The sequence below is a fragment of the Lactuca sativa genome, chromosome 4 (assembly GCF_002870075.4).
Source record: "Lactuca sativa cultivar Salinas chromosome 4, Lsat_Salinas_v11, whole genome shotgun sequence".
Taxonomy (NCBI): Eukaryota; Viridiplantae; Streptophyta; class Magnoliopsida; order Asterales; family Asteraceae; genus Lactuca; species Lactuca sativa.
In genome coordinates, this window is record NC_056626.2 from 34,593,842 (window position 1) to 34,605,958 (window position 12,117).

Sequence of the window (12,117 nt, forward strand, 5' to 3'; positions counted from 1 at the left end):
TTACTTGTGTAATCCAACAACTAACACTACTTCCCCGTATCTATAAACAAAGGCTAATTAATTATTCATACGCAACCTTTTTCTGTCATTCAAAATTTAGCAAAAATGAGGGTAGCGCGCGCCCGAGTTTTCGGAGCTGCATTCGTGTCCGCAGGTCGCGTCCATGCACGAGTTCGGTGTTTTTGGTCTACCAATGTGGGACTCATTCCCACATTCCTCTCTTTTGCTAAACTTATTCTCAAATACCCATATTTGAGTATCGATATCTTATTCACTTATACTCTATTTTGGACATATAATATATCGTTTCGAAGTCCTCATGAAGGAGAACACAAACCCACTTAGAGTTCGTTATATATACAACATAAGTATATATTTATATACGTCCAAAGTTAGTAAAAAATATAAATATTTTTACTAAATTTCCAACAGAGTATGCCGATGAAACAAGTGATCAAACCGGATGAGTTCTTGAGGAAAAATGAGAAAGAAGATTTGGAGAATGGAAAGGAGTTTGAGGTGAAATTGTGGGGGCCAAGATTAGAGATGCATAAGAAGCCGATGATGTTGAAGATGTGGCACATGAACTGCACCAGCAACTACGTCCTCAAAACCAACCGGAACCACTTTGTGATGGCGAATAACAAGGATTTGAAGATAAACAAAAAGATTCAGGTATGGTCGTTTCACAGAGAAGAGAAGCTGTGCTTTGCAATTGCATGTTTGGAGAGAGATGTTGACGCTCAAAACAACGCTGCTTAATCACACACCATTGAGTTCTTTAATCTTTTTCAGTTAACTCTTTATCTTGTTTATATTCAAACATTGTAGCTTCTGTATATATCTGACGTGTTATTAAATCTTTGACAATTTCTATTGGTTTCAAGACATTTAGTGATAAAAAATTTCCTAACGCAGTTTCACACATATATTTGTTTATTAGAATAATGATAATTATTTCAAGATAGATAATAATTTGATGATGAAACTGAGCATGGCGTTCACTGTTGTTTGCTTGCACAAGAGGAAAAAAAGTGAAGACTGGTCAATGGTCAAGATTCACTTCAAGAAAATAGAATTTTCTGGGATTTTTCCTTTGATCAATCCACCTTTGATGATCAAGACATCATATGTATGTATATAAACAAACACACAGCTTCTTGTTTCAATCAAATACATACTTATAAGTTAACCAAGAAATCAAAGAAAAACATTATCCTTTTCTGGTGAGAATTGAGATGGGTAGATTTTTTTATGATTTTTTATCATAAAGTATATAGGTTTAACATTGACTATACTATTAGAATTCTTTTCTTTTATTATAAAGTCATTAGTTTATACTTTATACATATACACAAGTTTGACTTATATACATACATACACAAGGGGTATATACCCTTTAACATATTTTAATTGCATAACTAACTTTCAGGAGAATAACTAACATAACTGATCATTCTAATAGCATATTCTGATGGTTAAATTTTTTTATGATTTTTTATTAATTTAAATATTTTATCCTGATCAATCTAAAATATTATATAAAACTTTCTCTATTAACTAATCATTTTTTAAACATACCGTATTTCAATATAAGATATCGCCACCTTATTTTTTCAGAAATATTGACTTCTAATTAAATTTTTTACAATGGTTAAACTCTTTTATTACTTTTTTTATTAATAGAAATATTTTATCATCATGTATATAAAATGTTATATTAAACTTTCTCTTTTAACTAAGCGTCTTTTAAACACACCATATTTCAATATAAACATTCACTCATACAAAACAATTCACATATTACTATAGTATGTTCCTATATATTTATATATTTATTTATCTATAAAATTTAGATAAATAAAAATATTTAAAACCAAATCAAGAGGATAAAATGAAATAGTATTGAATAAAAGGGATTAAGTGTTCAAAATATTAAACTATATGAGTGGTCAATAAAATTAGCAAAAAAGTCATCTTCTCCAGTGGTGTTAAGTTATTTGAACTTCTAAATAAAACAATAATAAATTATAAAAAAAAAAACCTCATATTGAAAGATGTTCTAAGTATTTAAACTATAATTTCGTCGGCATAGGTCTACAAAAACGACGTCGTACTTTATTTCAGGAACATGTATTTATAATTTTTTTTTATTAATTTAAATATTTTATCCTTATCAATCTAAAATATTATATAAAACTTTTTCGTTTAACTAATCGTTTTTTAAACATACCGTATTTCAATATAAGATATCGCCACCTTATTATTTCACTAATATTGACTTCTAATTAAATTTTTTTACAATGGTTAAACTCTTTAATTACTTTTCTTTATTAATAGAAATATTTTATCATTATGTATCTAAAATGTTATATTAAACTTTCTCGTTTAACTAAGCGTCTTTTAAACACACCATATTTCAATATAAACTTTCATTCATACAAAACGATTCACATATTACTATAGTATGTGCCTATATATTTATATATTTATTTATCTATAAAATTTAGATAAATAAATATATTTAAAACCAAATCAAGAGGATAAAATGAAATATTATTGAATAAAAGGGATTGAGTGTTCAATATATTAAACTATATCAGTGGTCAATAAAGTTAGCAAAAAAGTCATCTTCTCCAATGGTGTTAAGTTATTTTAACTTCTAAACAAAACAATAATAAATTATAAAAAAACCTCATATTGAAAGATGTTCTAAGTATTTAAACTATAATTTCTTTTTTATCCCTACAACAACCACCATTAGCGATTAAAACAGATTTTAGAAAGATAATTCTCCTAGGGTTCAGAAAAAAAAAAAACTTTGATTAGCATGAAACAATATAAGTTTCTAGTAGCAAATAAGATGTGGTGTAACATAGTATCCTAATTACAGACCAGGGGTTCCTTTGTATTTTCTTTTATTGTTATTTTATGGCATATATGCATCAGATATATATTAATTATATGGACAATTTTGTATATACCCCTAATAAACAACAAAATATCAATTTTGCTCAACCTAATCTTTAAATATCATACATATCTTTCTAAAACTGTCAAAATATCATATTTACCCAAATCTTTTTTAAATTATTTTTTAATCATATTTTAGTATTTAAAATCATTTTAATCAGAAAAAAAATTGATTGACAATAAACGTGGATTTCTATAAGTTCAACACAACGTGTTTATGGAGCAACACGGCGTGTTGGCGACTAGTGAAGAAAACCCTAATTTTAGGGTGTTGCACCCTATATAAAAGCCTTAAGTCCTTACGGCTGGCCTCTTTACCAGCCTCCAATGTCACTAAAACCCTAAAATCGATCTTTAAGTCTCTTGGTGGTGTTCTTGACCTAGCAAGAAGTTCTTGGTGCTCATTTTTGGTCTTTGTAAAGGAAGAGGAGATCTTCAAGTTGCTTTGCTTGGGGAAGAGGTTTTGGATCCAAAAACATCATCATGTGGGGAAGCTTTCTTAGGTATCAAGTTTGCATCTTGTCTTGTACATGCTTAGATCTCTTCATAGTTAGTTTGTTGTGCTTTTGGTCCCTTTTTGGGTTAACGGATGAGTTAGGTTGTTTAAGGGCTTGTTCTTTTAGATTTGAGTTTGTTTTGGTATCCTTGATCATAAAGGTGCAAGATTTTTGAGAGTTTTGGTGTTATGCATGCATTAAGTTAATTATTAAGTCCTTTTAAGCTTAAGAGCTTCATTTAGACATGCATAAACGTAAAGTTGGCAACTTTACGTGGTTTTCCAACTCAAGGAAGTCAGATCTATGTTTTGGGGCTAAGTCTTTATGGATTAAGTGCTTATTGGTCAAGCTCTTCCACTATTAAGCTTAAGGATGAAATCTTGACCCTTTTTGGGTAGTCTCAATGGATAAAGTTGGAAACTTTATCCTTCTAGACTACATGAGAGGCTAGATCTGAACTTTGGAACTCTTGGTATTAGAGAAAACAGCTTATTGTATTAAGTTGTTAACTCTCGGGCAAACACGGCGTGTTGGCTGGGGTTTTTTTCCGATTATCTGGATGATTGAACAACACGGTGTGTCCAAGGGGCAACACGGCGTGTTTGGTCAACATGGGCTGTTGACTTTGAATTTGATCAAAATGTTGATCATGGTTGACTAGGATGTTTTGGGCCGTGTTTGAGCCTTTTGGATTGTTGATTTGGGCCTTGGATTTGGGGGCAAGTTATGAAGAGGGTAAAAAGGTCTTTTACCCTAGTTTGGACACTTAGTGTGGGTCAGATCTGATTATTGATGGATGTTTAACTTGTGATTGATAGCACGATGATAGCTTATTTTATTTCCTTATTTTATTAGTTTATTTTTAGATTTTTAGATCTTTTTATCATTAATGCATTGTAATTTATTTATTTTTCTTTAGTATGGATCATACCAGGTGCTTGTTATGTTGCATGAGATATTTTGTAGGTTTTTCGGTGCTTGTTGCGGTGGCGGGTTGATTGGAGACGGGCTTAGTGGGCTCCCGAGGCATTATTGGGCTTGGCGGAATCAAAGAAGAAGAATTGGGCTTTGAAAGTTATTGGCTTGGATTATTTAGGCTTGTGAAGATGGATCATAAATTTCTAATTTTGGGCTCGGAGCATCCATTTGGTGGCTAAATGATGATTGGTGCATTTCAAATTACATGGACAAGGGAGGGGGACCAAAGGTATCTTTGGTAGTGGAAGGGTGGAGTGGTTTGGTGGACCAATAGCATTACAGCAACATTTGCGCGGGTGAAATTTTCGTCGCACGGGTACCTGCGCAACTGCCCAGTTTGGGCATTTTGGTCATTTGGCTTGCCATAACCTTTGGAGATCAGATCTAGAGGCTCATTCACGATTTTCCACCATTGGAGACCTTCAAGAGGCGATTTTGGGAGCTAGAAATCATTTCCTTTCATCTTTCCAAATCTTAGGTAGTTTCTTTATGCAATTAGATTATTGTTCTTGTTACTTTGTTGCCATGAGTGGCTAATACTCTTATTTGGTTGACTTTGGCTGAAAACCAATGAATGTTTGTGGGTTTTGAAGGATTTATGTTGATTATCAATTTATTCCATGTTTATGATTCTAGTTTGCAATTCTTATGCTTAATTGATGCTTTGATTATGAGCTTAGTATTTGATTGAGCAATGGTTGATTTATTTCATTGATTTTGCATTGGATCATTGAATTTATCTAGAACAAAAGCTTTATGATGGTAGAAATCATCTCTAGTTTATGAATCATAACTCCTTTATGGATGTGTAAGCATTTGACATCCTCTAGGAATTGGGGATTCCTTCATTCTTAAGGCTAATTGATTTCTTAGGATTAATTGCTTCAATTGACCCTTGATCTTAATTAAGAAGGTGTGTTGTGGGCTTCCCCAACCTCCATACTACCTATGATGAATCTAGGCATATCATGCTTCATGATTGCTATAACCAATTTGGGATGAAGGATAAGCTTTGTATTCGATCCTAATGATAAACACAGAAATGTTCATTGTGTTGAATTGTCTTAGTTAACCAATTATTCTCAACCTTTGAGCATCTCATCAACTTGCTTAATTGCAAGGTTTTTAGTTATTCAAGTATTTTAGTTTTCAAGTAATCAAACACCCCCCCCCCCCCCCGCCCTTTAGTTTAATTGTAGTTAATTAGTTTAATTTCACTAGTTCTATTGAATTGCATTGACGATTTTTGTCATTGCTAATTGCCTTTTTTCCTTGTAGTGAAATTGGCCCAATATAATATCGGAGCAAAAAAAGACCTTGTCAAGACCGATCCAAAAACCTGATAGTTCCTAAACCCATTCCAAATAGAACTGTCCATTTCAAAAGGGATATGAAATACCAATGTGCATCTCTAATATCATCCTTCCGTGGGTTGCTTTCATCATAATTTTCATGTTGATGTTTTTATAATCATGCATATTATAACTAGGCCCGGTCCATAACAAAGCATATAGTAGTACATTTAATTGCTATTTTTTGAGTTCTGTCTACATTTCAATTAATACATTTTATTTAAGGTTGATATTTTTAGAAGGGTGAATTTAATTTTGAATCAAACAAATCCAGATAAACTTTATAAAACTTAAATCAAAACATTCTACAAAATACTACTAAATAAATAAAAAGTCAAAATAAACCATATAAAACAATGGTTGATTACTTTCTCATTTAAGAAGTTTTCACTCATTGGGTCTCAATGGATTTTTGTTCTTTGAATCTTTGTGTCCTGACTTTTGTTTATCTCGGTAACATAAATAAAATAAAATAATATAAAAAAGACTATTTTGAATTTATATGGATTCATTTTTTCAACAATGAAACAATAATTAATATAATCAAATTTTATTTTAAAATATCAGTAATAGATATTAATTGAATAGAAATAATTATATACAATTCATTATTTATTTCTTAGGGGTATTTCATACCTACTTTACTATGTTCTCAAATTTCCTATATTATATATGGGAATGATGGGCTTTGATAGCATTTTATAAACATATTTTAATATTTCATTTAACTATATGATAAGGCAAATAAAATATATTAAATAGAAAAAGAAATACACAGTGCAAATAAATATTACGGAGGTAAGTGAGATAGAGTGCGCCTTGATTATTATGAGTACCGAATCCACATAATTACACGGGTAGTAGATTGGTACGAAAGAAAATAAGCAAACCTTCCTCTCTTTGAGCATATAGTCGTTATTAGGGCAGTAATTGCCAAATTAAAAAAAAATATTACTTTCCTTATAAAATTAACTATATATATAGTTTCCTTAATTAACAGATAACTAAACTTCCTATTTGTATTAGGTTACTTGTTGTGTAATCCAACAACTAACACTACTTCCCCATATCTATAAATATAAGCACGCAAACGCAAGGCTAATCATTCATACGCTACTTTTTCTGTCATTCAAAATTTAGAGATTTTGACTGAAAAGCAAAGAAAAATGATGGCAAAAGATACATCAGGAACTAGGCGCTACTGCAAGCGTGTTCATTTGCATGCTGCTATGGGACAACAGGAGTCTGAAGATATATACTATCTACATAAGATCGTTAAATTGGTTGAGGAAAAGATGAAGTTAATTGATGTCTTACCATGCAAGAAACCAGTTGAAGAAAGAAAAAGGTTCAAATGTACTCCAACAGTAGAGAAGAACAAGAAGGTGGAGATTGTGAAGAACCAGATAACCCAGGAGTTGGAAGAGTTCATTACGAATAAGCTGAAGGGGACAGAAGCGAAGGTGGTGATCCAGAAAACGTTGTACAAAAGTGATCTGGAGGAAAACCAGAACAGGTTGAATATGCCGATGAAACAAGTGATCAAACCGGACGAGTTTTTGAGGAAAAATGAGAAGGAAGATTTGGAGAATGGAAAGGAGTTTGAGGTGAAATTGTGGGGGCCAAGATTAGAGATGCATAAGAAGCCGATGATGTTGAAGATGTGGCAGATGAACAGCACCAGCAACTACGTCCTTAAAACCGAGTGGAACCGCTTTGTGAAGGCGAATGAAAAGGATTTGGAGATAAACAAAAAGATTCAGGTTTGGTCGTTTCGCAAGAAGAGAAGCTGTGCTTTGCAATTGCATGTTTGGACAGAGATGTTGACGGACAAAACGACGCCGCTGCAGCACCCATCATTTAGTCCTCTAATTTGATTCTTTATTCTTATTTGGGTTAATTATATTCAAACATTGTAGCCTTCTGCAGGTATATATCTGACGTACGTGTTATTAAAGCTTTGACAATTTCTTTGGTTTCAGGATAATTAATGATAAAAAATTTCCTAACGCAGTTTGATCACACGGATTTTTGTTTATTAGAATAATGATAATTAATTCAAATTTGATAATAATTTGATGATGAAACTGAGCATAGCGTCCACTGTTGTTTGCTTGCACAAGAGGAAAAAAAGTGAAGACTGGTCAATGGTCAAGATTCACTTGAAGAAAATAGAATTTTCTGGGATTTTTCCTTTGATCAATCAACCTTTGATGACCAAGACATCATATGTGTGTATATAAACAAACACACAGCTGACAGCTGCTTGTTTTAATCACATACATACTTATTAAGTTAACCAAGAAATCAAAGAAAAACATTATCCTCTTCTCGTGAGATATTGAGATGGGTAGCAATGAGAAGAAGAATCTAAATTGGTTCTCGTGGATGTTCAACTGCTTTTCATTCAAATCAGACGAAGGAAAAACTACAAAGGACATGGGAGCTGTAGTTAAGCCTAATTGTGGCCCAGAGGCAACCATGATCGCAGCCGCAAGACACTTCTCCACCTCCCATAAAGCTTTAGTCAATTAGCTTCTTATAAAAGTCAGCCCCCTTGAATGGAAGGTCTTGTAACACTCATTGACACAATTGTAGGATGACAAAAGCAATGGCTGTTGACGTATAAGCTAGAATGGAAGTTACAAAGGTTAAGATTGGTTAGCAGATATGTTAGTTATTCTCCTGAAAGTTAGTTATGCACTTAAAGTATGTATGTTAAAGGGTTGCAACGGTATATACCCCTTCGTGTATGTATGTATATAAGTCAAACTTGTGTCTATGTACAAAATATAAACTAATGCCTTTATGTGAAAAATCAATAAAAGAAAAGAATTTTAAAAACATATTTAATGCTAAACCTTAGATAGATACGGTCGTTTTATTATTTTATTAATATTAAACTGATTATGTTAGAATGAGATTCAGACAGAATACATATTCTCATTGAATGAACATTTTGAAAAATAACAAAATTTTGAACTGATGAGTTGAATAATAATAACAAAAATTACATTAATTCTTATAGAATACGGGTAACAATTACTACGAATTAGATTTATTGTTAAAGAATAAAACTAAAAAAACTTTCAAATCGGGAAAAAAAACATCAAAATCTAAAAAAGACATTAATACACTCTACAAGAATAATGTTGCTTAGAATCACTTTCAATTTTGTGGTCCGTTCTTCAAGCATTAACTTCTGTGAAAATCAAACAAAATTGTAGTTTAGAATCCAATAATGCATTAGCAAATAAAAAATAAAAACTAAATTCCTTTGGAAAAATATGCGGACTTGTGAATTGCACCAAAACCAATAACCAAGAATTGTAGAACATGCATAAATTAATGAGAAAATATTCATATTTCATTCCAACAGAATTGGAATTCGTGATTCCATTCCAATAGAATTGGAATTCAATATTCAATTACTGCATGTATTATGTTGGAATTAACTCATAAGTTTTACTTCACCTGATCATTATGTGAAACAAAATTCAAATATTTAATTACCTCACCTCACATTAGTAGTATAGATTCTACAAATCAATGAAGAAAATAGATTTTCATTGTTGGTGTTGGACTTATTCCCCATAATTGGACCTTCAGGTGAGGTATGTGCATGTGGGAACGTCTGTCAGGCAGGGAGACCTAAACAATTGAATTGACAAAAAAATAAAATTCAAAAACCCAGATTTAGATTAAGTGATCGAACAACATACCGATTTTGTGGAATCGAAAACTTACCTTGGAGAAATCGATGATGGCTAAGAGAATAGGGTCGGTTGAATCGTTGAAGCACACAGTCAAATTAAGTCTCGATCTTGATGATGGCGATAATTAAATCCCTTCCTCCCACAACCACCGCCTCCACCAATGTCCGGTTCTCGATTTCCTACCTTGAAGCCTAAATCCCTATGACATCGATCCGATGATGATTCAAAAACCAAATTACGATTTTTGCTCTTTTGTTGATTTAAACCAAATCAAACGAGAAAAAGAGTGAGTGAGTGTGTGTGTGAGAGAGAGAGAAAGAAAGAACGACAACATTTGTAGCTTGAAGATGTACGGTGGGTTGCAGTGCTTGAATCGTAGCTTCATAGGAGAGAGGATGCGCTAGCTGGAGGTGGTTCAGTAATTCTGGATGGAAACGGGAGGGATACGATTTTGTGGGTGTCGATGGAAGAGGCAATAGGGTTTTAAATAAACTAATTTGCCTAAATTAATGGATATATGATTTAATAAATTATTTATTAAAATTAAATAATATTTGGCCCATATTAATCCTTACATCCACATAATATTTGTACATCCATATTTCAACCTACTTCTATATATATATATATATATATATATATATATATATATATATATATATATATATATATATATATATATATATATATATATATATAACTTTTTCGTTAATTTAGGCAAAATGTTAAATAATTTAGACTTTTATGTTAAAAAAATTTATCTTTATCAAAAAACTTCTTAAAATAATGATATTTTTCTTTATAAAAACTTTTTTTATTAGTTATTAATGTATAATTTTTGTGTTACTCATATGCTTGTTAAAAAAAACCTCAAAACCGGAAAATAATGAAAAAAAAGACCCCGAAATCAATCCAAAAAAGGCATGATGGCGAGACCAGACTAAAAAGACAGAGATCAATCCCATTGAGATTGGTCCAATATAAGATTAGAGCAAAAAATACCTTACAAATACCGGTCCAAAAAACCTAACAATTCCTAAACTCGTTCTAAATAGACCCGACCATTTCAAAAAGGATCTAAAAGACCAATGTGCATCTCTAATATCATCCTTTGGTTGGTTGGTTTCATCATAATTTTCATGTTGATGGTTTTATAATCTTGCATATTATAACTAGGCCGGTCCATAAGAAAGCATGTAGCAGTACATTTAATTGTTATTTTTTTAGGTTTGTCTATTTTTCAATTAATACATTTTATTTAAGGTTGGTATTTTAGAATGGTGAATTTAATTTTGAATCAAACAAATCTTGATAAATTTTATAACACTTAAATCAAAACATTCTATAAAATACACTACAAGAAACGGGGCCTATAGGGACGACAAATGTCGTCTCTATAGATCCACCTATAGAAACGACATGTCGTCTCTATAGGTATGCCCATACAGCTGCTCCTTTTTTATCTATAAGTTTCCAGTTTTCAGAGTATAAAATTGTTAAAGCAGTAAATTTACAAAATAGCTAATACGGTAAACTTAATTGCAAAACATTTAAATTCCATACAATCTCAAAACACTACATTATTGCAAATATAATTCATATGAAGAACAAAAATATTAACTTGAGGAAATTTGCATAATCACATGTCTTATCATTTGTGTAAATAATACTACATTCTACACGGTTTCAAAAAAAACATCATCAAAAATGGATTACTTCTCATCATAGTGTGCCCTTCTTTGCTCTCTAAAGCTTTTGCACTCTTCTCACTTTCATTATCTAAAACATCATCATGAATTCAATTTTAATCTTTTTTGGGAAATATTCAAAAAAGTCCCGAAATTTTGGGAAAAGTTTCAAAAAGATCCTAATTTTTTTTAATAAAAAAAACCAAAAAATCGTTCAATTGATGTCATCTTCTTTATCATTAAAGAAAGAATTCTATGTCGAAATGAAGTTTATTTTTTAAAAACATATGACATTCAAGGAGTCGAACATGGGCAAACTCTGGAGCAAGGTAGGCTACTACCAATTTAGTTGAACACTAAGTGATTTTTATACATCACACTTATATATTTATTTTCCTCTGAATTAATATTATTATTATTATTATTATTATTATTATTATTATTATTATTACATACAAAAATATTACATTATTTTTAAATTCGTTTTTATATATTTTTTGCTAACTAAACGTTTTTTATTTAATAATAATGAATATTTGGAAAAAAATAAGTAGAAATATATTTAATTAGCAAAAAGTATAAAAACGTTTTTTAAATTATAAAAACATATAAATAATGTATTTATATATTTACTAATATTGATAAAAAGAATTTTAAAAAAATGTATTGATTGTGTTTATAATAATTATAATTATAAAAATAAAATATTTAAAGCTTCAAAATATACTTTTATATATAGGTCTGATTAGGGGTGCAAACGAGTCGAGCCGAGCCCGAGCCTGGCCAGGCTCGGCTCGGGCTCGTTTAAGTTATATGAGGCTCGAGCTCGAGCTCGGCTCGATTCGAGCTTTCTTGTACTGAGCTCGGCTCGAGCTCGTAAAGAATTATCCAAGCTCGGCTCGGGCTCGGGCTC

The 12,117-nt window shown here is 31.3% G+C and overlaps 1 protein-coding gene across 1 annotated transcript; it reads left to right on the forward strand.

The window, feature by feature from the left end:
* The first annotated feature begins 26 nt into the window (after window positions 1-26).
* Window positions 27-919, forward strand: LOC122197609 (uncharacterized). The gene has a single exon (XM_042901820.1). It carries the CDS (start codon window positions 436-438, stop codon window positions 760-762), a length of 327 nt encoding a protein of 108 aa, XP_042757754.1. The 5' UTR covers window positions 27-435; the 3' UTR covers window positions 763-919.
* Window positions 920-12,117: the final 11,198 nt, after the last annotated feature.